Source organism: Primulina huaijiensis, chromosome 3 (genome assembly GCF_012295235.1).
Source record: "Primulina huaijiensis isolate GDHJ02 chromosome 3, ASM1229523v2, whole genome shotgun sequence".
Taxonomy (NCBI): Eukaryota; Viridiplantae; Streptophyta; class Magnoliopsida; order Lamiales; family Gesneriaceae; genus Primulina; species Primulina huaijiensis.
Window position 1 is genome coordinate 4,218,845 of NC_133308.1, and position 27,921 is coordinate 4,246,765.

Consider the following 27,921-nt stretch of genomic DNA (forward strand, 5'->3'; position numbering starts at 1 on the left):
TATTGTAATTCATTTAGTACTTACCCATTATATATAATTATTATTAGCATTCTTTTTAATTTATAATCCGTCAATTGAAATCAATTAACACAAACTTAAAGCATCAAAATGCAAAATAATTAAGATATATGAATAACATTCAGGTAATGAAATTAATTTTAAGGAAGTTTGAAAATTAACTAATGTTAAATAAAAAAAATTTAATGATGACTTATTTCATTAATGTATTAGTTTTGAGTTATTCGAACTTATTTTTGATTAATTGTATTAAATTCACAATTAGATTTTTATTTTAGACTCTTCTATAAGTTTAATTAGAAAGAATATCGATAGTCTATTACATTTATTAATAATAACTATAAATATAAAAAAAACTCAAGATGTTCACACTTTAATTATTATATTTGGTAATAAATAGAAATCAAAGATGAATTACTCATTATGTAAAATGGTTTTCTCCTTTCTTGTGTAAAATGGAAACTTACAAATTAATTTAATAATTAGAAATTGCCAAATTGGTAATAAGCCATTTGTCCACAATTTCATCAAGAAGTTTATTAATGGTGTTTGATATGCATTAATCAACGAAAAATATAATGTTTCATTAATATGGGATAAAATCAACAATTTTAAGTATATTAAAATGAAATCCATGAATATAACAGTTTACAATTTTATATTTAAAATAAAATATAACATAAATAATCATAAAATCTAACAATAACGATATTTCATATTTTGAGTTATTCAAACTTATTTCTATTCAATGTATTTACTTTCACGATTAAATATTGATTTTTAATTGTTCCACTTGGTCCTCCGACTAGGTTTTAGAAATTTGACAAAAGAAATGAAAAACCTAAATTAATTCGATAATACTATTAATTTGATATTAAATAAATTAATTAGCATCTACAAAAATTATTAGCAGTTTATATTGTATTTTCACTATTATTATTGTATTATGATTTTAGAGAATCAACGTTTCAGTGTTGCTGCCATAATCAGAAACTCACTTGGGCAGGTTTGTGGCGCAAAAGCTCTCCTTATTCGTGACCCGAGTTGTGTTCTTGCTGCTGAGCTCTTGGCGTTACGTTGTGAGATGGAATTCTATTTGGCCATTGGCATCTCTAATGTTTGTATTTTTTCATAATCTTCCGAAGCAGTTCGCTTAGCTCTTAATCCAGATGAGGAGTTTGGTCTAGTAGGGGTTCTAGCTTTGGATGTCAATTTTTTGCTTCTGGACACTGGCTTTATTATATATATATATAATTACAATTTTTTTTCATACATGTCCTATGACACATAAATAGATTGACCAAAACATCTATGCGATAGATTATAGCTTATTACACATAAAAGTGTGGATGAAAAACTATTTAACTTTGTCAATTCATAACTGAAAAACATTAAATAGATAAAAATGTATAGAAGAATATTTTTCAAGTTTGAATCTGAAAAACTAGGAACTGGTCCAAATTTAGTAGGACAAAATATTTCAACATATGTTAATCTTTTTGTTTGTAGCGATGATCAACTTGTGTTTAATTTGAAATGATTATATTCAATTAAAAAATCATCAGAAAAAGAATGTTAAGTAGATGAAAATTCACAAGTGAGTTTGGTTGCTTGTGTTTTTTTAAAACAATAATAAATTTTGGAATTAAATTAATTAACATATAAATGATTAAGAAGTTAAAAAAAATTGGGATATTTTCTTATAAGATTATTTTGTAATAAGTTAATAATGAGTTTTTTATTACGAATATTGTACTAATTTAGTAATCGATGTAATACGGATATGTTGTATTTTTTTTAAAATTTTGATATTTTGTTTATTTTAGTGTATAATTATTTAAAATATTACTACGAGATAAAATAATTATTATAATATGAATATTTTGGATATTTAAAATATCCATGGATGATGACTTCAAAGTGAGTTAATTCACACTCTTCAACTCCAAGAATATAATATAGATATCATATACAATAGTCAAATTGATATATTAGACTGTTCATAATGTTCTTAAACTTGTGAAACTATGGGAAATTAAATTCATTTCGTCGCAAAAAGAGAATTTAGATGAAAAACCAATAAAACAACACTGCACAATATAGAATTAACAAAACAACTAATTAATTACACATCAAATGAATCATATGAAAAGACCAGAATTATCAACAAACGATGCGTCAAAAGAAATCCTTTCATCCCCCGTAACAATTCATGTGGACGCAAAATTTGCTTTGAAAATGTACAAACGTTTTACAAAATTTGATGACAAGATATGAAAATTCTGGTGACCACCCCTTTCTGTAATAATCACATCAAATATTCTTTTGTCACAAACCTTTGGATCAATGAAAATGACAAGTAAAACCAGCAAAAGGCCACAACAGGGCTTACAACAACGCTAGCAGTACTTGAATCCAACAGTATTTAATAGTTCAATTCTGATTTCAGTTCTGGTAAGAACGTTATCTCCCAATTCATGTTCCGGAAAAGAATGGCATGCCTTCAATGAACGTATAAGACTGTTGACACCACATTTCTAATTATATATCTTCATAGGCTTCTCAGATGAGGGACGGTCCTGCATGAATATTGGTTGATGTGCAAACTGACCGGGTTCTTGAACGAAACTGGCCTGGAAAAGATCATCGGTAGGTAATTTTGGTCACAGGTATACATATTATCATTATATAGAGGACAGGTGGATTTTAATTTCCAATGGTGTTCTATTTCCGTTGTCAACAGAGCTATTAAATTGCACTACTCTTCAAACTAGAGGCCAGGAGGATTTTAACATCTTCTATATTACTGCATTCTTGAATTTGGAGGGCAGGTGGACTTTATCCTCCTGTTGAACTCTATTTTTCACAAGTTTATTATCTGTGGCAGGCAGGTAATACAGTTATCTAACAATTCCAGCAATGTAAAGAGATTGCCGGTTGATTGGTCCACTTTTCAAATTTAACAAGACCAAACGGAAAACATTAGTGGAGTCACATGCAAAAGCTCTCGATCCCATGGCTTCTAATACAACTATACAAGAGGTGACAAAAATCCCATGTAGCTGACCACAAACCTTCTTCAAAGGCCTACAAACCTCACTCCAGGGTTTTATGGAATCTCAGTTCAGTTGGAGCTCATCTACGAGGAATGAGATTTGTTAGCTTACTATACACCAATCTCGGTTAGCAATCTAGAAGTAACCGGAGATATATATAGGATATCCAGTTTCCTTCAATTTAAAAGGTAAAATCATTTGTGCTTGAATTGATGGATTTGAATTTGAGGGAAAGATTTTGGATGGATTCAAACGACAACCATCTGCACTGTATTTGAAATGCATAATTTAATATGGATTGGATTTGAAAATCATTTGATTTTGTCTATCTGAGCAAGTTGATTCTACAAGGTGATAAACAACGAATAACAAACGTAAAAGAATACAATTGCATAATATATGGCCAGAATAATGATACCTGATTTTTCACCGGAGATAAGTGCTCCAACCCGAGATACCGCTCACAATAAACGCTGCTGTCACTATTCTGTGGATCCAAACATTCATAACGATGAAATGTGGTTATTAACCTATGATGTAAGTGCATCATCAAGTCTCCTTAATAATGTACAACACCGAGAGAGAGACCTGGAAAAAACTGAACAAAATCTCAGAATCCTGGAGGTATTCTGCCAGACCTTCAGACACAACAGCAAATTTCCACTGCCGAAAACACGCAAATGAACATAAAGTGAGAGTGCAGCAACTAAAGAAAAGAGATAGTAACAAGTAGACTCACTCAATGCCAGATAAAAATCCACTCATAGAATTAGGATTAGGTTTGAGCCTAGTATACCTTAGAGAATTCATCATCTGGTACATTTAACTTCTTTTGTACACGAATTTTGACATGAGATAAAACTTCATTTGCGTGAATGACCAACAAAAATGGTACACCAAAGTTTTGGATTTGCTGTTAGAAAAAAGTTAGATGCTATTGTAATTGAAAAGAATAGGTAGAACGAGTGCATTTCATGGATTGTAGTCTAAAATATGTTTATACTGATCTACTTCAAACTAAGTTAGGACAAATGTCACCATTTGTTTCTCAATTTCCACGGCTTCGAAGTGGTATACATGAATCATGCAATCAAGTCGACCAAGACTTTTCTCTTCTTCAAGAATCTGCAACAAGAAATTGCCAAGGTGGGACTTGTGAATATGAAGCCACATAAAAAGGGCAAGTAACTTGGCCTAAAAGATTCCAATTGTTTGCTGCATGCACAACCTAAAAAAGGAAAGCGCTTATGAGCACATCATCCAAACTCACACACACAGAAGGGGAGTAAGAGAGAGAACCTCCTCTGCCCGTAATGTCCCATACTTGTTATTTAGGCTCTCTATGCTTTCGTTGGCTGCAAAAATCTGCAAAAATGATGTTTTAGCAACTAGAACTTAAGATCACATGGTTAAATATACGGCTTTCCCAAGAAAGAAAACAAAGAACAAGAATATTAATGGAAATTGAAAAGGCAACAAAAAATAAAAAAAATTAACAAGGTTCAACATCCTACTCCCTCCACCAGTGAGAGCTCTAACATGAAGTAATTTTAGCCACAAGATACAATTACTAGAAGTTATGTAAGACCAGAAAGCCATAACATAAGCCTCTTGGATCTTTCTGAGTCAATGGTTCTGTAATCTGAAAAGTATAGGACATAGACATGCCCTAGACACTTCAAACAAGGCAGGAATTCAGGTTTGCAGAAAACAGTTTTTTGTTCTCAAAGTGCAGGATTGAATTTTTAAAAGGATGCAGGAATAGGGAACATGTGACTCAAACCTGGATAAAACCAGGGAACAATTCCTCAACAAGATATAGTTGCCTGGACAGTTGCAAGTTACTTTTTACAATGTTTGTGTTCCATGACCGTCCATGCTTTATACATATAGTTAATTGAGCTCAACCATTTAAGTGGAATTGGTAAGAAGATGATTTTCCTACTGTGGTATTTTATTAGTAGCAGTGTTTTAAAAGGCACTGCTTAAGCGTTGGGCGCTCGCCCACCGTCTCATTTTTAGAAAGACGATGTCTCTACGCGNTTTTTTAAAAAAAGATTGTTCGACATATTTTTTAATCAATTTGTATTGGATTAAGAAGATGAATATGTCATTGATTCTGAGTTTGAATCCGATATAGATGAATTATTTGAGAAATATAGAGATGAACAAGAAGAATTAGATATTTAGATAAAAAAATATTGCCTAAACATCAGGCTGTAGGTGACCATCCGCCTACCGCTTTTTAGAACACTGAATAAATACATAGAATTGAATCAAGAATGGAAGACCTTGTAGATCTTGTGCCTGACCACTTCCATCAATCTTAGCTCTGCATTTGGATGAGACAACTCAACCTACTCCATATAATGCCGGAAAAATCAAATGACAAAATGTTGAGTACAAAATAATGTGTTGATCCAACAAAAAGAAACATTCAAGATATTTGAAAGATATATTACCTCACACACACACATACATGTATGTATGTATGTACGATGCATGCATTTATAAATGTGTGTGCGGCTAAGCTATATATTTCTCTGTGTTTATGATCTTAACAACAGTCCCAAGGCTTACCATCGTCCTAAGATCATGAAGTAGATCACCCACAGTGCTTTCCTTCGGCAGTCTCAAACAGTTGATATCCATCTGGATATGAAAAAAGGGAGATGGTCTTTGTTAAACATAAAATAGAAAATGAGTTGATTTTGTGCATGAGTGCATTTGACATGCTTATGCAACCAAAGTCCAATTCATACTCACGTCATTGTTTTCTGCATGACAAAAAGCTATTTCAAGTGTTCTTACACCTTGTAATCCCGACAGAGGCATATCCAATATTTCATAATACAATATATTCGAAATCTGCCAAAAAGAACAGTCTTTGTCAACGTTTCAGGTCCTCGCCAAATTTACTCCGACCACCAGGATAATGTGTCACTTACATGATCGTGATAGAGCAGCATCTCTAACAAGTTATCTACTCCACAATACTCTACGGGATAAGGTTTTGGCAGCTGAGTGTAAAGATCTTGTGATGTAAGCCGGATTTTGGATGGATCATCTATACCAAGACGGTGAGCTACTCTTCCTACAACTTCATCATATGTATCAAGCCTTGATCTACAAATTCAGTTAATGAAAACGGAACAGCAAATACCCACATTAGCATGACCTCTGAAGGTAAAACAAAATAGCATGTTCTATTACACGAAGTTTCTTCGAAAAGGCTTACAGTACTAAGTTGAATTCTTCATCGTTTGGCTTCTCCAGAGACCTAAAATAAACAACCTGACAAAATATTCAGTTCAGAAAGTCAAAACATTTGATAAAAGTAAGAAGTCTCCAAACAATAATATAGTTTACAGTTGTTTAGTTGTCACAAAAATAATTTCACCTACTCAACAAATAAAGTTTCAGAAGTTACAAAAGAAACTATTTCCAGTGAAATTGAACCAGGGCTGATGAAAATAAATTTAAAAACTGATGTCAAGACAAAACATAAGACAAGAGTAGTGCCAGAAAAGTTTCGAGAGCATGAACTAATTTAAATACTATAATACACTAAAGATGCTGAAACTTTTTAGTTGCTACTACTAAGACCTTGTAGAAGCATTAAGCCGATAATGTCTTGGACAGTTAAATAATGCAGCTATTGAGTCAAATTCAAACTGAGAAGAACATTTTTTTTTACTTCGTCGCTTTGGTTAGGCTTCCCCCCTTTAACTTTTAACCATATTAGTCAGTTGCTTGATATGGGATTTTGTTACAACTAAGAGAGACAAGGAAACAGTGTATTTTTTCTCAAAGATGCAAAAACAATTAAATGCCTTAAAATATTGTGATAGTCTGCCAGTATAGGAGAGAAAGCTACAAAGTCAGAAGATTCCCCTTGTCCAGATTGTCAATGGAGCATCTGAAAATAGAAATAATTCATGAAATTTGTTGGATAGTATAATGAATGGAGAGAGGGTGCCTAAAGCAAGGGGAAATCTTAAGAACTGCTGGTTCTAACCGTTCGCAATTCACAAAATTTCATGAGCAGTTGAACAGTAATTACATGCCAAAAAAGGTGAATGGTGAACCTAAGGCAAGATCCTTCAGTCCTATGCTACCAAAAACGAAAAAGAAATGTAAAACCCTCTTTACCATCAAATACAAATAAGCAAAATTTAATAGACATTAACGAATTTGATCACTTGACACACATAAAACTACATCAAGCTAAAGTAGTGCCATGAAAAAGATATGAAATGAAGGTCACCCAATGTCCTTAGGAAAGTACTTGGAGATTATGCTGGTACTCCAAAAATGTTTGAACATCTGGATAATCAATTAGTTGACTAGTTTCGACAGAAAGAGACTTTTGAAAGCAAACAATGTCCCCATCTACGAGCTGCAATATAAGGTGAACAAAAGCCATTGAAACAATGTCTCTAACAAAAAGTGAACATGAGGACATGATTTCAAATTACCCGGGAAGCTTTAAATGTAAATTTCGTGTTGATGCATTCACACATGACAGTGGGCTCAAATTTTATTTCCTGAAGAACAAACAAAAAAGCTCATGGTTTTTGGTTTGTAATATTCATATTTGACTGTGGAACAGTAGATTAATCACACAAAACACTAACAAATTGTGCCTAGTATCTAGTAGTGAAGGAAGATCTGCTACATGAACTAAAAGCCAATGACAGATTAAATACTGTGGTTCAAGCTGTCTGGTGTCACAACCTTTCTACCTTAATCCATCATCACCTTTACGGGAACGATAGGGGAAACCAGCTCAATAGAAGACTCAGAAGGACATAATGGTCATATTTGACTCAGAAAACAAAAAACTGTGCCACAGTAACTGTTATCTAATACGCAATTTGTTATGTATATGGTAGCAAATATAAACATTGGCAAAGGACCAGAAGTACTGTCCTTTTCATTAAACTAAGCACAGAGCAATGGAACAAACCTTATACAGTATGATCTCTTCATCAGGAGCATAGCCTGCCATATTATTTAGCTCAGTCAGGATATCTGCTGGTGTGCCAATGCCCTTCACATAAAGTCTTCCAGCATATCTGCCATAAAATGCAAGGTGTTGTTTCCATATCAGCCTCCTTGCGGTATTTTAAATTATTTCTTTGATATTTTAAATTATTTCTTTGATATTGTAAATATTTTTCTTAAAATATATTGTACCATGAAAACAGGCTAATCAGAAGAACAATAATACCTTAGGTCTTCTGTCTCAGGATCATAACACTTGAAGAATAGCAAAATGTCATCTTCAGTCTTATCAGGGAGAGGAATTGGCTTCTCATCCTAAATTAAAAGGAGAAGCTCGTTAGTATTAATGATGAAAAAAAAAGTTTCCTGCCGATAATTTTTGCTGTTTGTTTTGATGTTTAGTTACCGGTCCAAGCTCCACTTCTAAGAATAACTTCAGCTCAGCTGTCTTAAACTCACATGGTACTTCCATCAATTGTTCAATCTACAACAACATAAAAATTTAAATGAAAATTGATTACCAAACTAGGACATTTGGCTGACATTATGCTGAAATTGTTGATATATTTAATTTTGTGATATAACAATATTAGGGTTTTATAATCATCTTGTTGTCTAGCCATAGTTTGCAGAGAGACTTCAATTCCCCAATAGGTTAGCCTATGGAATCTTCGCATTTATAAACTTTAAATGTGCTAACAATTTTATAGAAATTTGGAATTATCACATAGGAGGGACAAGGCCTAAATCCCTGGTTTTGATGGACATAGCATGATTAACAATCAGAACATTGATGTAGTTTAAACAAATTATAATAATCATGAAATCACAAGAATCATCACCATCAGTAGTATTGTCCCCAAGAAACCACCACATGGAAAAGATGATTTTAACAACTTTGTACAAGTTGAGTAGAGTTGGGTATCATATTACCACCTATACAAACAGAAACAGCATCCAATATCAAAATTGTTTTACACCATTAATTATCTTTTAAAGGGCATGTCAAGTGTTCGACACATAACTACTAGCTTTAAGCACACAATGATTCACTCTCAAAAGTTTATTGGATTGAGTCAACAGATACGGTAACACGTCTTTTATAGCAGTATGCAGGTTAAAATTGGATGATGCAAATGTGTTCTGGATATATTGTTGTAATTTATATTTATTTTTTAAAAAAAAGTTCCTGAAAAGAGAAAAATACTGCAACAAGAAAAGGGAATATGACAATGCCAAATGTGGTTTTGCTTTAGAGCAATGGAGTCGTGTCACATGCAGAAAAAATAAAGTTTAAGACATTATGTTCAATGACATGACAAGTCAGTCACATGTCTGAGGCATGGGAAATTGAAGTGACAAATTTAAAGGCTTTAGACCAAGTATTTCCAGCAAAAAGATTATATAATGCACAAAGATCACAATATACGTAAAGCAGTAATGATTGCATATGATAAAAAAAAAAGTGATATGGGATGTGACAAGCTGCTATGTGTGATTAAGTGTGGTAGTTTTACATACACAAATAATGGAGAGGTGGGAAAAGGAGGGAAATATGTTAATAATCAAACAGCAGCAACACATTTTGTGTCGAGTGTAAATATCAAGAATTGAATGCTCAAATGACAACCTAGAAAAAGTTCTTTATAATGCAAAATGCTCTCCGGGGAGCTAAATTTGGGAAAAGACTATCAGCACAAACATAAATCCTTTTGCAGACATGGACAACACCATAAAGCAAGAAGCCAGTTATATACGGTACCTTTAAGAAGATTTTACTTTGTGTAGAAGGCGAGTTATCAAAATCAGAATCAATGAGAAATGTTTACAGTTTTTGTTTTCTCCAGGTGTGTCAATGGCTGGGCAGGACGATATGTGCCGCTCTCGCGCTTTGTCCACAGCCAAAACCTCTGTAACTGAACTGGAACACCAAATTCTTTTGCAACCTCCTCCTGCAGTAGCCTTCACAATTAGCTGATAAAACTATAACTAAAATTATTATTCCAAATTCAATTTAACTTTTGGTCAAAGAGTACTAGACAATTTTTCTATGACTACTCTGAATCTACTTGATAAAAAAACACGACTACACTTACAAAATATAAAAAAATAATGAAACATAGACATGTCTATTAAAAATAAAAATACAATAAATATAAAAGCAAATATAGCATAGAACAAGAAAAAAAGGAGTTAAACCAGCTACTAATAATTGTCAGATTTGATTTCAAACAATCAGATTTTAGAAATGGCTTGTAACCAAGTGTGTGAAAAACACAGGCATACTAAAGCATGACAAAATAATTTCCCTTCTCTTTTCTTCTTTAGTTACTATATAAAGTTTTTGGGCCCACCTGGTTAAGGTGTAAATAAACAACATATTTTCTTTAATTTACTTCAAGAACAATCAATGTTCGTTAGCACATGGGAATCATAAAAATGCTTTCCCTGTTCTATTTGATAAAGATCTAACTTCTGTTGAACTTCAGTTTCCAATTTGAATCGGTGATTCCTTTGCCAATAGACTACCTATATATAATTTACAGAAGTTTAAGTCACGAGAGATCGTGTTTAACTCCTAATAAGTTCAGAAAGTTCAAGGTGGAAGATATGGAATCTATACCTGCAATCTAAACATATCTCCACACATATATAATAGAAAAACACCAGCTTCTGACAAAGTTATACAATTAACAACATTCCGGCAAAAAAAAAAATCATTTTTGTTGAATTAAGTATTGACTTCTCACAAAAAAATTGAGTCTGAACTATGAAATCAGAAAATTAATAAGGCTAATATCCCTCACTACTCACTTTATGTACCAATAATTAAAACTGAACTTAAATGCAAAGGAAATGAAGAAAAACTGAAAATTTTGAGTTTAACAAGTTTACATACATTAAAAACGCTAAATGGCGTTGACTTCAGAACACGAAAACCTTTGACTTTGTCATGATCCACTAAATCAAAAAATACATTTCTTCCAATCTGCTCAGCAAAATCATCATCACTTGTGACCTGAAAGCATCATGTCAATTGCCCATAATCAGCATACAAATTAAAATGGATAAAAAAAAGTGAAAGTTTGTTAAGTACCAGATTTATTGAAATGAATTACCTTTACAATAGTGTACAGATGCGCATCTTCTTTTTCTTTCATCCGTTGTTCTTTTTTTTCTTTTTTTCTCTTCGATCTCTCCTGCGTGATATCACATCCAAGTAAGCCAACAATAATTGATATCTTGTCATAAGATGCAAAAAACAATTAGACTCATGTTGGCAGCTTTTTGTTCGCTGTACAATGTCTCCTGCTTGATATCACATCCAAGTAAGGCCAAACACAACTAATATCTTTTCATAAGATGCAAGAAGCAATTAGGATAATATCGGTAGCTAACCCTCAGATGCTCAGCGATGTCCTTCTCATCAATGCTACACATTATTTTATCCATGTCACTTTCACGTACATACACCAGCATATAAGCATTTGAATTCCTCTTTGAATTCCTCGTAAGCTTAAAGCGGCCATTAATAATTCCTGGGATTATCTTCATCAAGTGCTGAGAAGAAATGACCATATAAGAAAATGAACAGGCAAAACAAAGCAATCTATCGAGAAAGGCAAAAAAAAAGTAAATAAACATACTTCTTCACCACCATACTGCTCCTCTAAAGCCTTTCTCATGTCTTCTTTTGTCACATGTTCATCATCAAATCTATACCTACAAGCCATTCAGAATGATTCACATCCTGAGGTTTATAATGGAAGATCTACATGTAACAGTTATAGTTTCTGCAAACAATTTTAGAGTGTCAGGAAAACGTAATTCGGTGAGGGGCATGTAAAATGTCAGGTTAGGTCGTAATTGGTCTAGCATACTTAGGGCTGCTGACCAAGTAATTTGCCTCAATGATCATTTTGGCAAAATTGAATAACCACCACCACCTTTAATGTAACTGAGTTTGTACAATTGACTAGAAATTGTGACATACAATTCAAACATATCTGCGATATGCCAAATCACTTGTGAAAAATACCAATCTCTGAATAGAAAGGAAATTTGAGGGAAAAAATCACATTCTGCAACAAATGATTCGCAGCTCATTGGACTTTCCAAAGCAGGTGATCTTAATTTTATAATGTAGAATTAAAGTTGATAATAAGATGAGCTCAATAATTAGAAATTATAAGGATTTAATTTCACCGCCCAAGGAACCTAATGTTGTGGTTAGTGTTATGGATTGATTAATTGTATAATCGTGGAGATCGGTTATGCTTCCCACTTGTGAGATTTGCTGCCTGTCAGACGTATTTTGATATTTGGATTTGAGGCTCGTTATGAGATAACATCTCCATCTCTTAGACAATCTTTTTTTTTTTGGGGAAAATTTCAGCTTTCATTATTTTATTATCAAACATCATCTTATAATTAATTACAAGAATCCTGTCCAACACAACTACTCTAAGCATAAATTCAAATCTTAAAGATAAAATTTACTTCCCTATTCTATCATTCTCCCATTCATATAGAGTACGTGAGTAAATTGACAAATATAACGCAAAAATAAATAAATAGACTAAAGTCCGTTTGTCTTGTGCTTGCCTAGAGTTATGGTTCATCACACCTAAGAACCTATAATTTTCTCCTGTTGGCAAAATGGTTTACAGTGGACAAAATCTCTCACAAAACTTGTGCGCTTGAATTTTAAGGAAATGTTCCCTAAAGGCAATATGAAGTGGTTCTTTATCCTCATAGCTTCTTATTCCGCTTATTTAACCCCATCTCCCCATCAAATTAAATATTGTGGACATAATTCAACAGAAGTCGGATTTCAACATGGATGCTAGACATTATAAGTTTACAGGAGCTTCTTTCGAAATTCTAAGCCAACCATCCCAACGTAACAGAACAAGGACCCGTAGAGAGGACCAAAATGCAAGGAAGAAGACCCTTAACAATAAACTGGAATGGTAAGACACCTGTAAAAATATGTTAGATACCTGCCAAACAAAAAACAGTAACAATCGTTTACACTGGCACGTGAACAGCATTAAGCAATGATATTAGTGAAGCAAACAATTCATAGGCTTAAGACAAGCTGTTAAGCTAACACGATGTAATGATGTGCATGTAATTGTTGTATTACAAGTTCTGGCATAAAATACATACCACTGACTAGAAAGAGCTGGCCTTATAAAAGCATAATAGTGCCCACCATGCACATCACCTCTGTGGACCAATACACTGATAACAATTTAAATTGTCAGAACAGAAATGAAAAATGGAATTTTAAGATTTTTCTGCTGGGCATTACAAAAATTCAAAGATGTGGTATACAACCTTAAACAACATATTGAAGCTCTGACTGTTAGATTATTTATTTTATTAAAGTCCATAAAATAATTTAATTGTGGTCAACATATTTCAATAAGATAAATATGGGAGACGTCTCATATTTAAAAGAAGATAAATCAAGAATATTATCTGGATTAAGATGATAAATATTTGAGATTTGATTTATCATATCTCGGATAAATATCATCACGATAAGTCACAATAAATTCAAACTCTCTCGATGATTGTTAGAGAACATCTATAAATAGTGGCTACAGGACCCCTAAATCAATGCAGTTATTCAGAAATACACCACTCACACTATTGCATAAAGATTTAGATGATCCTTGTTTTCTCTTGTTCATAGGATCTCTGCAGTTCATGTTGCAAATCAACATCAATGGCTAGAGGTTATAATTCGTTCATGTTTATATTTTTCGCATATCATTCTTTACGTATTATGTTTGTGCGTATGTAGATCGAATCTAGTTCTTCAGCATATTAGAATTTCGAACAGTTGGTATCATAGTGATTTTAACTCCACCTTGATATTTTTGAGATTTTTTAAATTGAAAAAATTGGAAAATCATATCGATGCGAGTTATATTTGTATCATTAATTTTAACATGATTTCGAAATTAATAATCAGCCCCAAATTAAGATTTGAAAATTTAATTTTCAAAAATCAACAAAATTGGACAAGAAAATTGGACAACAATTATTTTTGAGAATTTAATTCTCAATTTTCAGTATAGGGCATTTCCAAATTAAGAAATTTTTAAATTTCGGACTTTTGATTTATAGATATGTTTGGTCGTTAATTTATGGAAATCATAAAAATTCTAAAAGTTGGTTTTAGAAACATTGACACTCCAAAATTATGATTAATAGCCTATTTAGAATTTATTTGCATGAAATATATTATGCCAAAATTATGTGTAATTATTGATTGTCTATTACGGAAAATTTAATATTATGATTATATTTATTATCATAATCATACATGCAAATAAAATTTAAGAATTTTCTTGGGGAAATTCACATCTTATTCATGTTTAATTTCACATAATTTTATATGAACAAATTAAGCGAAAAATGTGAAAGTTACTAAATAATTAAAATTTTGGCTTATAAAGATCCATAATATAGATAATTTAGTAATAATAATTATGAAATACAAATGAAAAAATAATCTGAGAGAGTTTTTCATAGACCAATTTAAATTGTCTTGACTTGCCCCTGGTTTCCCTGATGAGCGTGGCTTTGTCTAGAAGTTAGATATTTAAAAGACCTCAGCCCTACCTCTTCTTCATGAGAGCATTCTTGAAAAGTGTTGGTTGTGTTGTTAAACAATTACTTTATAAAGAATTAAGCAAATCCAAAAATTATGTGCAATGAACCTGTGTAATTTTAAATAATTAAGATTTAGCATCAGCATCCTTAATTATGCAAAATTATACATTAAGTGGGTTGAAGATCACATGAAGGACATTCATTATGGTAAATTATTAAGAGCATACGTATTTATATGTTTGTGATTTTATGTCTTAGTGATTCGTATAATTCTAATTTATTAAAGAATAGCCACGACATCTTTAATTGAATTAAAATTACAAATTAATTTTGAATCACATTTTAATTGTAACAGACATAAATTATATAAAATTATTCATCATTTGGTAATACTTGGAGATGAATAATTATGGAAAATAAATATTTCACGCATAAATAATTCAATATCCTAGTGATTCGTATCATTTTAATTGATTGAAGAGTGGCCACATCATCTTCGATTGAATTAAAAGAATACATAAATTATTAAATCATATTTCGTCATAAAGGATATAAATTGTAATTAATTATATTTGAATAGTAAAATTTATCTACAGGAAATTTCATTACGATAAATATAATTAATTAGAATATGCTATGGAATTATTTTCTTAATTTACCCACATGGAATAAAAATAGAGTATAATTCAATAGTTATATCAATAAGTTGCATAAATCTAATAGAATTAAAATTTTTAGCCCACATGCAATTTTTATGTCAGTGATTCATATATATCGCATAATTACATGGGTAAAACATGACATATGGTTTAATGCTTCATCTAGTACCACTATCATGTACTCTATTTATTTATTTATTTTGCAGCATTTTGTCATGTTAAATACTCTGATATTTGTTTTGTAATTCCTGAGATTCAAAGTTATAATTATAAGGTGCAGAAGGAAAAGATTATTCTTCATTTAGGCTTAATGAACACTTATTTACTATTAGGAAAGATGAGTCATCTGTCATTAGTGTATCAGCTATTCATATGACTATCTTATGAAAAGTTGGAGAGATATAATTGTTTCTCGAATGGTTTCATAAATATCGATATTTCTGCTGAGATCAGGCCTTCAATCGAACAGTATCATAGTGTTCTTACAATCACAAGTACCTTAATTATATATTTTTCTTTTTTAAAGCTCATCAATATTCGAGTGCACGACTATGTCATGCACGTAAGGAGATATAACGACCCAGTTTTAAATTATTGAGGTTGAGATATTTCTAATCTACATTATTTTAATCACTCTCGGTCAACAGTATGGCCTATTTAAGATCTTCAAAAACACACATAAAGTTAAAATTATCAATAAATGAGTTTATGATCATATGTGTTTAAGAAGTGGGTGTACTCTTGTGGAGAAGAGATAAGGTGTGAGCAAGACTACTCAACTCTCGTTAGTTATAACCCACCCAATATGGTTAATATTAGTCATAACATTTGGTGGATTGACTATGATTCTACAATCCACGTTACCTATATTGTGCGAGGATTGCAAGACTCAAGGAAGCTATTAAGAAATGATTCACGCATCATCTATTTAGTAAACTAGTTGATCTCACACGTAGAGGCTCTCGAGACTTGCATGATTTCAGTTTCAAGAATAGTATCGAATAGACATTCCTTAGTTTTTCAGATTTATCATTTAGTTGTTGTATAAATCTGAAAATTTTGGAAATGATACATACTTTGTTTTATAGTCTTTTTTGCATTAATTTGCAAAGCATACCCACTATTGCATGTTTAAGAAAATATTGGTATTAAGAAATATGTTATGAATTAATATTACTCTGTTATGTGACATCTGTATTTTATTAGTTTTGACCCTAATTTGGACTACATTAAGAGTAAGTAGACCAATATGTCAAAGAAAGATGTTAAGAGAGATTTAGACATATTGGAGATCATTCTTATGGATATTTATGGATTTATATAGTCATAAATACCTTATTACCTTTATTTATGATTACTCACGACGTATATATTTCTACTTGCTTTATGACTATGAAGTGTTGGATGTTCAATAAAACATATAAGGTGGCAGTTGAAAAGTGGAGTCGTGAGATTAGATAGGGTAAAAGGTACTATGATAGATACATTGAGGATGAACATTGTGTGGATCATGTTTAGCACCTCCAAACTTCTTAAGTTCTTGTTAATTGAACTCTTAAGATTACTGTGTATATGTTAAATCGGATTCCAATTGAAGTTGTCCAGAAGACGGCATTTGAATTATGGGAAGGTTGAGATCCGAGTTTGGAACATATAAATGCTTGTCTAAGGTAAGAGTTGATAATCTACAAGAAAACAAGTTAGACCCGAGGACCATTAATGGGTATTTCATTTGATATTCCAAAAAGGTCTAAAGGGATATATATTTTACTGTCCATCACAAATCATAAAGATTGTGGAATCAAGATATGCGAAATTTCTTGAGAATGAATTGATTGGTGGGAGCGATCAAATTCAGAATATAGATCATTATGATGCATATTCATCCACAAAGTTAATTATATTGATTTTTATTCACACCATCCCTTAAGTTAAAAAGTGTGTTATGGAATAAGTCACATAAATTCTACAAATAGTCAATAATTATCATATGGATCTTAATGCTCATCAAGATATTGAGCATTCGGTTGAACAACATGATCTAGCTTCATTGGAAAGTGTTGATGCAACACTAAAAATATCTAGTGTAATTAAGAGATAATTTCAAGTGATTATATTGGGTATCTTGAATCTGACTATATATTTGGAGCTGAAAATAGTCCTGAGATGTTTTCACAAATCATGAGCGTCAAAAAATCTAATTTGTGGTATAATGTTTTGAATAATAAGGAATTCAATAGCAAATAATGTAGTCTAAAAGTTGGTTCAGTCGTCATTTGTTGTAGATGATCCTTAAAACAAATAAACTCTCATTAGGCAACATTGAACAACGTAAGGATAGACTCATTGCTAAGGAATTCACTCAAGTGAAGAGAATTAACTAAATAGAAATATTTTCTCAAGTATTTAAGAAAACTCTCTTCATGTGGTCATAACATTGATAGCCCATTTGATTTAGATTTTGCATTAGACGGATATGAAAACAATAATTTTCAATTATAATATAGAATAAGAAGGTTATATAATCTTATCTAGTGACATTGAGTGTTTAATGTTTCTAGATTAAGAAAGCTATATAGATTGAAACAATTCCCGCATTAGTGGTATTTAAGTTTTCACAATGTTATCTCTTCCTTGAGTTTTGTTGAGAACATTGTGTGCTATTATGTATACCAGAAGGTTAGTTAGAGCAGAATTTGTAGAGAAATTATCAGAGTTATCTAGGTATTGACCACTAGAAAGTTGCAAAATATTTTTTGGGTACCTTCATGGTACTAAATATTAGATGCTTATTTATGGACGAATTAACAATTTGAAAGTAATTTATTGGTTCCACTATGGAACCTAAATCCGTCTTCTATTTTAAGCACTATTGTATGATGTATGTCAATGAGTTTTATTTTTAGGCTTAGAAATGTTAATTTTATGTCTAAGCCTTTGAGATTATAGTACGACAATTCAGTTGTAGTCTTTGTGACTAAAGCGGCAGTCGAATTAAGTATGTCGAATATGATATTTCTCATATTCAGTTATTTTGAGAAAAATATCAATTAAGTTGGTCCTAGAATGAAACATTGGTTTTATTCATTAAGTTATATTAAGTAATATGATATATGTGATACATGGAATGTAATAATCAGTATAAGAGGACTTATTGCCGTGATTCATGTATTTGTTTCTTACCTTTGTATGATGATTAATTTCTTGATTATTCAGTTCAATTGAAAGATGTAGACCAAGTGGTAGAATGTTAGATTATTTTATTAAAGTCTATAAAATAATTCAATTATGGTCAACATATTTCATTAAGATAAATATGGGAGACATCTCATATTCAAAAGAAGATAAATCAATAATATTATCTGGATAAAGATGATAAATATTTTATATTTGATTTACAATATCCCGGATAAATATCATCAAGATAAGTCACAATCAATTCAAACTTTCTCGATGATAGTTAGAGAACATCTATAAATAGTGGTTACAGGGTTCTTAATCAATGCAGTTATTCAAAAATACATCATCTATACAATTGCATAAAGACTTAGATGATCCTTATTTTCTCGTGTTCGTAGGATCTCTGCAGTTCATGTCTCAAATTCAATATCAATGGCAAGGGGTTAGAATTCATTCTTGTTTATATCTCCGCATATTGATCTTTACATTTTATATTTGTGCATATGCAGATCAAATCTAGTTCTTCAGCATGTTAGTATTTCTAACACAGACCAGATGCATTGATATGCAAAATGTTGATTCTAAGAAACACAGAAAAACTATAAGCCACATTTACAGCTGTCAACCATCTCCACAACCATATTTTGGCTAGTGGAAAATTAACTATCAAACAACCCTTAGTTTTGAAAGGAGGCATTAATATGTTGTTTGAATTATGAAACTTAAAACCAAACCATATTAATCTCTTACATTACTGAAGGCCAGATTACCGCAAAATTTGCTATCCTGGCACTCCAATCAGAATATAATTCTACTGTGGTAAAGAGAAAAGTCTTCAGTTTTTACACGAGCAAAGACAGGAAATAAGTGTGTACGGACCTCCAGCCAAAGGAAACATCAACCATGTAGGTGTAAAAAACCATTGACCATTTGTTTCGAAACAAAATGGTCACAAGGATCAAAATTTTCCTTGAACAGGTCTTTTTTTTCTCCTTTGCTTTAACATTCTAAACATTGAACTAACTGAAGAAGCATCCATTTCTTCAGCATTCACCAAAGTCCCACTTACAACCATCCAAATTTGGCATCCTCCTAGAGATTGAACTAAAGTGATTTCAAAAATTCCATGTGATTTGCGCAAAAAAACGATAAATAGATGGTATAAACCATCTCATTAGCTAACCTGTGAAGTGTGTAAAGGTTGCGTATGCTTCTATCAGCCTCTTGTGATAAGTATTTACCGTTGTCTAGGTCTAGATCAAGTTGAAGAGGGAATTCATAGTAGTCATTTATCTGCGCACCATCAGCAACATGAAAAGATACATAACATACAAATCTTAAAAAAAAGGACATAACATAACTTACCGATCAACGAAAAAAATTACATAACTCATATGCAAGGAAAAAATAATACAAAGACCACATGCACAAAACATAATAACTTCACCTTCACCATGATGTTCCGCCCAAAATCATATTCAAACCGTTTTAAATGAAGTTGGAGAACTGGTGGAAAATCACTAAATAAGACCCTCTTTTCAGCATCCTGAAACAATTAAACCATAAGTCCATCTAGTGTTAAATGAAAACTCTAATTGTAAATCCCTATAGTGAGAATATAAATCATAAAAAAAAATGCCAGCATCATCCAGACTAAAGAAAAACGTAAGCACAAGTAGATCATGACTACTTTGAACCAGGGTGATAAAAATTCGATCAAAGATACGATGAAGAAAAATAAGTTGTAAAATAAAGTTGAACATAGCACCTGCAAACCATACTGTTCAGCGTGATATTTATTATCGCCTTCCAGATGTTCAACAGCAACATATTTGTCAAAGGAATCATAGACATCATGACAACCCTTTACATCAAGCTGAAGATCTGCCACACAAAGTTACAGAATATGATCAGTTCATTTATTAATACAAAGGAGACAGATAAGGTGTAAAGCAGATCCACATCAAATACCATAAAATGACTCCATTCTGCAAGATCTGTACTCAACATTAATGCACTCTATAATGCTCATGTGATGCCCTTCAAATAATTTCCGTATTTCGCCTTCCACAACAGTTCTCTAATTGACAGCATCACAATAATCAGTGAAGCACAAGACAAATTGAGTAATTGACAGTGGTGATATTATATTTCTGAGGACCTCCATTTTTTCTTCGAGTTTCTCACAAAGAACTCTGTTAAATTCCTGAATATCACGTTGTAAAAAGGCTTCGTTTGTGTCCCAACCAAAGGATTTGGTCAACTCCTTTGTTGAAACTTTCTCATCACTGTATTGAAGCTTGTAAAATAAACTCTGAAGAGCCATAGGGATACTTGTGGATGGTTTATCATTAAGAGTAGTTGGCATGCGATACACAACCTGGATGTACAAGCAACGGAAATATTACATTTACAATAGGTTTTCATATAAACAACTTATACAGATGTTGTAGTCCCTGGAGAGAGATCCCAACCTTTCTGAAGTAGGGAATATGGTATAAAGTTTGCAGAAGAGAGTTCATATAACAAGTAGCCCCTTGGTTTTTTAGTCCTACATAACCAGTTTCCTTCTTTGAGATATATAAGATGTTACCTATGGCTTCCTCAGCAGCGACCTCAGCTTCAACTATAATGGCATCATTGTAAAGATAACCACTATTTGGATCATAAAGCTCAATGAATGGCATAAAGGATTCAAAACCCCAATCTTTTGCTCCAGCTTTGAACTGTTCTGTTGTACCTGCATGGACTAAACAGATGACAATCAACGATATTCTGTCATATACTATAACAGAAAAGAATAATTTTAAAATTAGCACGGCAAAAATGCACATTCTAATGTTAACAATATGTATAGTATATCTAGAATCGTAAAAGGTTCAGATCAACAGAAAATGAAATATATCAGTTAGCAATACAAGCAAGTACAACATATATTTAGAAGTACTACGAACATTTGAAGCAGATTCGTATTCTGATTTGCAATCCACGTAATCAACTCATTATGGTAAAAGCAAAAGCCAAAGAATGAAAGTAAATATTCCTAAGCTTGTCAATTAAAACATTTACGGGTGAGCGGAAAAATCTCAATGTCCGAAAATCATGTGTATCTAACCCTACACAATCCAAAGAAATTCATTCAATCAGATATGCTCTAATAGCATATCAAAATTTTCTGGATAGACGCCATTACTGGATCATAAACATATATCAGACCCTAAATTAGCGGATATCCAATCGGATCTATTTTAGAGTTTTCAAAGGAATTTATGATGTTTAGACAATCAAGTCATAGGAAATTTATATTATAGTTTCACTTATTCTAGATGCATGCTTACAATTACATTTTGAAACTGGTAAGATGAAAATTATGGGCACCAAATGAGATTGGAAATTTCACTTTTCAACTTTATATTTTTAGTATTTTTTTAAAAAATTTGAAATTAGAAACTAAAAGTTAGATAAAATAAATGTGGTATTCTATCCTAAAAAGAAGGATATTTGATATGGGGATATTCTTTTTTAACTGATCGCACACGAAACGAAAACAAAATTATCCAAGTAAATTGGATAAGATAGCAAAAGTAGTTGTAAACTGTTCTATTTCAAGTATGAAAAAACAACTGATTATGCTAGCTAAGACTAACCATCAAACAGGAACAACATTGGCAGAATCAAAATTTTCTTGTTTGTGCTGGTCAAAAGCCAAACGGTATACTTTGTGAACATTATATATAGTGCTACGGACCATAAAATCAACTTAGTGTCGGACCTGTATAGAAAAAGTACACACGAGAATGTCATGTTGTAGCAGCAAACCTCCTTACAACTAACCAGCTTACAGCAGTTGCTTATTAGCATGCAGTCGACATGACTACAGCATGGAGCCACACCAAATATCATGAATGAGATTAAATTTGAATTTCCAGCAATAAAAAGAAATTTTTTTCTTTCTGGCACAAGAATCAAGACCAGAATTTAATACTCAACTTGGAAGCAATTCGATCCTCTGACTATAACAGGATTTCATTACCTTTTCTGATTGAGTGTTTGTAATCAACTTGATTAACAACGGCAAAACTGAAGTGAACATATCTACTCCAGCCAGATGGTAAAATACCAGAATCAGCTACTTCCAGATACACGGACAGATCATCTACTTCGTTACCACACAAACAAATAATAATCCGCCTGGCAATTATCAAAGGGAAAAATAATTTCAACAACTATACCAGCAAAAAATTTAAAAACAAGGAATTAATGCTCCAAGATTAAATCCAATTAAAAGTTACCATTTATGGTCGCCAACTTCAAAAATTTCAGAGTAGATCCTATTCACTGTCAACCCAGAAACATTTTCAATCCTCCAAGTGAACTTGGTTGTACAAGAATCCTTAGCTTTTTGGTTTCCTGCTGCATTACATGTCGCTTCGGGTGCTACAAATAAATTAATAAAATAAATAACAAAGATAAAATAGAAAGAAGTTCGGGGCCCTTGTGTTTGTTGGGCCCTGTCGACCCAACTCAACTCAAACAAAAAATTCCTGACGTTATTTATAATTTTAAAAATTCCACCAGATTTTTTGTTCAAATCTTCAATCTCTCGACTCAAAAGAAATTTCAATCAAATCAATTTAACAACTCAAAGCAACTCTAAAAAATAATATGCTTATATAACACAACCACATATTTTTCTCTATACCATTTCAATCATGATTTTATCACCATTTTTTTTACATAATCACTTTTATATCGCATTAACTCTAATAGGTAAACATGTTAGTTAAAACTAAAACACATATGCATCAACGTAAATGAGATTTCTATCGCATTTACTCTAATATGTAAATATGTTGGTTTGGTTGCTAATTTTTTTTTTCCTGGATCATATATATGTGTGTGTGTGTTCTTCGATTATCATCAGCAATTTCAAATGACGTCACCTTCCTCGCTCAGAGTCCATTCCTCCGAACTAGCTTGTGGAGACAACGAGTCCACATCTTCTTGCTGCCAAAACCAACACAAAATACATAACATCAATTAGTCGTACTGCGTGACCGATGTTTTGATCTCGGACGAAACAGATAGAAAGCAAGAATCGCAAACAATTCAAAGTTTTTCGATTCATTATAATTCGCACTGTTGAGTTGAAACAACCAATCCACACACATGAAGTATGCTGTGTTCGCGGAATTGATTGCGTAACTACTTCCATGCATGAATGTGGGGAGCAGTTTCTGCACCTCTTCGGGCGGCGGAGAATCCATGGCTGTGTGTGATTGCGTGAGAATGCTAGTTCAGTACCGCTTAACGATGATACTTTCGAGCGAATGTAATTCGCGGTTTGTATGGTTTGGTAGGAGAGATGGGGAATGGAGGTGGTGGGAAATGAATTTAAAGTTTTAGGGATGTGGACTGGGAGCTAACTCCCGAAACAGAATTGATATAAACCATTAAAGCGGTTATCGAACTACATTTACTTTTGTTACATTCCATCTTCGTAAAAATTTGTGTGAGACAGTCTCACGGGTCGTATTTTATGATAAGGATCTCTTATTTAGGTCATCCATAAAAAATATTATTTTTTATGCTAAGAGTATTATTTTTTATTATGAATATAGATAGGATGACCGTTTCACGTATAAATATTCGTGAGAGCGTCTCACAAAAGACCTACTCTAAATCAAAATCTAATTCCAAACTTGTGATTTTGATGTTAGATGAGATGTAAATCATCGAGGTTGTTGAATTTCGTTTAATTAAATGATTTGTTGAAACCAAAAACTTATGATTTTGATAACTATAAATCATCGACATTATTTAACTTCGTTCCAGTCATGATTTGTTGAAGTCCAAATAAACAAAGCATTTGGATTTCTATTTTTATAAAAGGTGTAATTTTTATTTTATGGTGACATTCTGATAAAGTGATTCTAGTCACAGTTCACATAGCAGAAAGTTACCACACATTTCACATTTATATATTTTTAAATTAATATTATTAAAACCAAGCCAATTCCACAAATTCGAATTACGATATATCATAGAAAAAAATTTGCCCATCGCAGTTCTAAGGGCCACTTGAGAATGCAAACGGATCTTCCAAACCCTCACACACTGGCCCAGTACGAAATTTGCCAAGTCCGATCCAATTCCCTTAATTCAGAAGCACAGCCCAATCCATAGACCATAGTAACATAGATTCCATACATAAACAAGAAAAGTGATGATCCAGAAGTAAATATTTATCGCTTCAGCAGCAGATAATGCCACAAATGAACATCATTTCAGTTCCCTCTTCTTGGTTGAGTGGTGAGGCCAAATCCAAATGGGAAAAGAGGATCATAATGTGGATCACCCACATTCATAGGAAGCTGGTTCACTGACTTGAACCACGTCCGAGCCAGCTTCCCCGAAAATCCATAGTTGCCGAACAGGGCATCAGCCACACCCTGACCCTCGGTTCCAGGAAGCCAAGCTGCCACTAGAGCATCCATTCCTCCCACATAAGGCTCGACCACAACTGGTCGGCCTGAGATAACAACAACTACACACTTTACAGCTCCACAGACATTCTTGATAGTACTCGGACCAGGTTCGGCAATAGTAAGGCTTGCACTGTCACCAAACATCTCTGCATAGGGAACCTCCCCCACAACTACTATAGCATAAGAGAATCCGTTGGATTTCACGAAATTAGCATCCGGATTCTCGTTAAAGATAACTTTCGTTGAAGGGTCGACTGTATTTTTTACAGCAGTTAAAATCGTCGTTCCTGCAAAGATCAAGTATCTTTCAGTATTTGTAATACTGAGGAAATCGTGACAGTAAAATATTATTGGTTTTCCAACATACCAACTGTGAGGTCATTGCCTTTTACACCCTGCCATTCTATAGTCCAGCCTCCACATTGGTTTCCCAGGTTATCAGCATGGCTACCAGCTACTAGTATTTTTGGCACTTTTTTCGAAAGAGGAAGCAATGGTTGATTAGCAATTTTCCCATTCTTCAAAAGAACAAGTGACTTTCTCACCGCTTCCCTTGCCAACTCTCGATGCTCCTGTATAAAGGCACGTCATTCAATTAATATATGGACATTTTTTGCTAACCAGAGTGGGAAACAAGGTTAACCTGGCTGCCAAGTTGGTTCGCGAGGCTGAGATCAGCGATGGGGTTCTCGAAAAGACCCATAACGAACTTGACCCGAAGAATCCTTTTCACTGCATCATCAATTCTACTCATGGGGATAGCATTGCTTTTCACTAGGGAAGTTAGATCAGATATAAACTCGGCAAAATTATTCGGGAGCATGACCTGGAAAGGTTTAACAGTTATGATGGCATAATCAATCACAAAGATCCTAGCGAGTTTGAAACAAAGTATTAACCATGTCGATTCCTGCAAGAACTCCAGCTTGAATAGAATATGAATAGTTTGCATGAGGAGGATTTGTAATCCTGTCAATCCCTTGCCAATCTGATATGACAAACCCCTGAAATATGTTTAAAAAAAATAGTTCTGAGCTACAACAATCTCTTGATTTATACCACGCAGCTTTCAAAACAATGGATATATACACTTTACCCTGAAATTAAGTTTGTTCTTAAGAAAGCCGGTAACTAGTTCACTATTCGCATGCATTTTCTTGCCATTCCAGCTTGAGTAAGACACCATAACTGTGGCGACACCCTTTTGAACTGAATCGAAGTAAGCAGGCATGTGGATGCTGAATAACCCTTTATAATCAATCACGGTATTGCTTTCATCGACACCCCTAACTGTGCCACCATCCCCAACAAAGTGTTTTGCACAGGCCGCAACTTTAGTCCTTTATAACAAAAGGAAAATTTATCAGATAAAGAAAATATACTACAGAGGATATTGTATTTTCATATATTGAAACTAAGAATCAAGATTCATACTTTCCAGAAACAAATGGAACGCCCTTGCCAGAGTTACTGGGTAGCTCCCCTTGTAAACCTGGTATGATCTCAGTCATGGCTTGAACAATCCTATGATCTTCACTGTAGCTTTCGTAGCAACGACCCCATCTTGGATCACGGCAGACCTTTAGAAATAGAATGAAGATATAAAATGGAAGTTGAAGGATAATTTGAGAGGAACAAATGAGTAACTTAATTTGCTTACTGCAATGCAGGGAGCAAAGACATAGGGAATTCCAGTAGCCCTGACTTCAAGTGCGGTGGCAGCTCCTATTCTCTTCACAAGATTTGGATCTCTGTTTTACATACTACCATAATCATTAGCAAAAATAGAAGGCTCGAAATCACATTTGGAAACTAACTATATACAATTTTATGCGCTAAAACGTCAGCCTTTACACCAAAACCTTTAGCATATAACATCAAGAATCAAGATACGAAGTATTAGACTTACCTGGTGACACCAAGTCCGACATTGTGAGGGAAAATGGTGGCCTTATACACATTGTTGTGACCATGAACAGCATCAATCCCATAAATCATAGGAATTCCAAGTCGGGTCGAAAGTGCTCCCTTTTGAATCTCGTTCACCATGTTCACCCATGCCTCCGCAGAGGCCTTAGGTGCTGGAACACTGCCTCCACCACTCAACACACTCCCTGCAAATTATCATAGTTCACACATCAAAATAAATGAGCTTCAAAGACATCCAACATATATCATTAAAAAATGGGAAAACATGCTTGAAACCTTGACACGGCCAAACAAATCTTACGAGAAACCGAATCTTGAAACCTCGAACAATTCTTGCAACTCAAGATGGAATATTCTATACATAGATGATAAATGAAAAAAAAGTACCTATGAAATGTTTGTTCATGACATCAGGTGTGGCAACTTCCCTCCCAATCTGTATCATCTGTCCAATCTTTTCTTCAAGGGTCATTCTCCCCATCAAATCTTTGATTCTAACGCCCAATGGCTGCTTTGGGTCTTTATATTTCAAGTACCCCGCTTCTGTAAAGCTAGCAAAAAAGCATAGCCCCACCATACACACAATGAGCATAAAAAACTTCCTTCCTCCAGCCGACCCCATTTTCACTATCGCTTGGAAACTCTGCTGTGCCACCAGCAAAATCAAGAAAATCGTCATTATAAAACAACAAGAAAAAAGCAAACAAACCCACAAAGATCAAACTAAACAATGAAAGAAACAGAATGCTAAAGATGTGAAGCCGAACCAGTTTCGGGAGAGAAGCAAGAAAAGAACTCTACGATGAGCTTAATAGAAAAACGAGATTAACATTAACTATTTAAAGAGAATTCTTTGTCTGTTTCGTTGGTAAGATAATGTATGTTTTTATGCGTCAGCTTGGGTGACGAGACGACGCGAATCGAGTTAACTTTTGAGCAGATCGAGACATGAAA

The 27,921-nt window shown here is 33.1% G+C and overlaps 2 protein-coding genes across 3 annotated transcripts; both read right to left on the bottom strand.

Moving 5' to 3' along the window:
• Window positions 1–2,180: 2,180 nt before the first annotated feature.
• LOC140973197 (ubiquitin C-terminal hydrolase 13-like) lies at window positions 2,181–23,900 on the bottom strand. Of its 2 annotated transcripts, none has more exons than XM_073435809.1 (32): window positions 23,794–23,900; window positions 23,494–23,557; window positions 22,843–22,987; window positions 22,584–22,741; window positions 21,025–21,299; window positions 20,712–20,930; window positions 20,522–20,630; window positions 20,319–20,434; window positions 19,998–20,096; window positions 19,734–19,843; window positions 13,254–13,328; window positions 11,729–11,804; window positions 11,481–11,642; window positions 11,201–11,281; window positions 10,981–11,100; window positions 9,911–10,033; window positions 8,488–8,565; window positions 8,308–8,396; window positions 8,044–8,152; window positions 7,553–7,621; window positions 7,363–7,473; window positions 6,313–6,368; window positions 6,023–6,200; window positions 5,841–5,942; window positions 5,655–5,726; window positions 5,366–5,431; window positions 4,374–4,439; window positions 4,113–4,199; window positions 3,871–3,987; window positions 3,663–3,737; window positions 3,493–3,561; window positions 2,181–2,651 (listed from the first exon to the last, which is right to left on the bottom strand). In XM_073435809.1, the coding sequence occupies exons 1-32, from the start codon at window positions 23,815–23,817 to the stop codon at window positions 2,556–2,558; spliced, it is 3,396 nt and encodes a 1,131-aa protein (XP_073291910.1). In that variant the 5' UTR covers window positions 23,818–23,900; the 3' UTR covers window positions 2,181–2,555. The 2 variants fall into 2 exon arrangements, with proteins under 2 accessions (XP_073291910.1, XP_073291911.1); XM_073435810.1 differs by having other exon boundaries at window positions 2,182–2,651; window positions 21,025–21,290; window positions 23,794–23,898.
• Window positions 23,901–24,550: 650 nt separating this feature from the next.
• LOC140973198 (uncharacterized) lies at window positions 24,551–27,921 on the bottom strand. Its single transcript, XM_073435812.1, has 10 exons — window positions 27,735–27,921; window positions 27,355–27,610; window positions 26,948–27,152; window positions 26,699–26,789; window positions 26,473–26,618; window positions 26,135–26,378; window positions 25,938–26,042; window positions 25,682–25,864; window positions 25,406–25,610; window positions 24,551–25,325 (listed from the first exon to the last, which is right to left on the bottom strand). Exons 2-10 carry the CDS (start codon window positions 27,587–27,589, stop codon window positions 24,838–24,840), a joined length of 1,902 nt encoding a protein of 633 aa, XP_073291913.1. The 5' UTR covers window positions 27,590–27,610; window positions 27,735–27,921; the 3' UTR covers window positions 24,551–24,837.

What these genes read in the sequence shown, in the direction of transcription:
- LOC140973198 (XM_073435812.1), bottom strand. Translation starts at nt 27,589, where the DNA reads ATGGGGTCGGCTGGAGGAAGGAAGTTTTTTATGCTCATTGTGTGTATG. An exon ending in GTTCCATTTGTTTCTGGAAA is followed by an intron (nt 26,379 to 26,472) that starts GTATGAATCTTG and finishes TTTGTTATAAAG; the next exon opens with GACTAAAGTTGCGGCCTGTG. An exon ending in AGAACAAACTTAATTTCAGG is followed by an intron (nt 26,043 to 26,134) that starts GTAAAGTGTATA and finishes AACATATTTCAG; the next exon opens with GGGTTTGTCATATCAGATTG.
- LOC140973197 (XM_073435809.1), bottom strand. Translation starts at nt 23,817, where the DNA reads ATGGATTCTCCGCCGCCCGAAGAG. An exon ending in ATGGACTCTGAGCGAGGAAG is followed by an intron (nt 22,988 to 23,493) that starts GTGACGTCATTT and finishes ATTTATTTGTAG; the next exon opens with CACCCGAAGCGACATGTAAT. An exon ending in TTACATTTAAAGCTTCCCGG is followed by an intron (nt 7,474 to 7,552) that starts GTAATTTGAAAT and finishes CTTATATTGCAG; the next exon opens with CTCGTAGATGGGGACATTGT.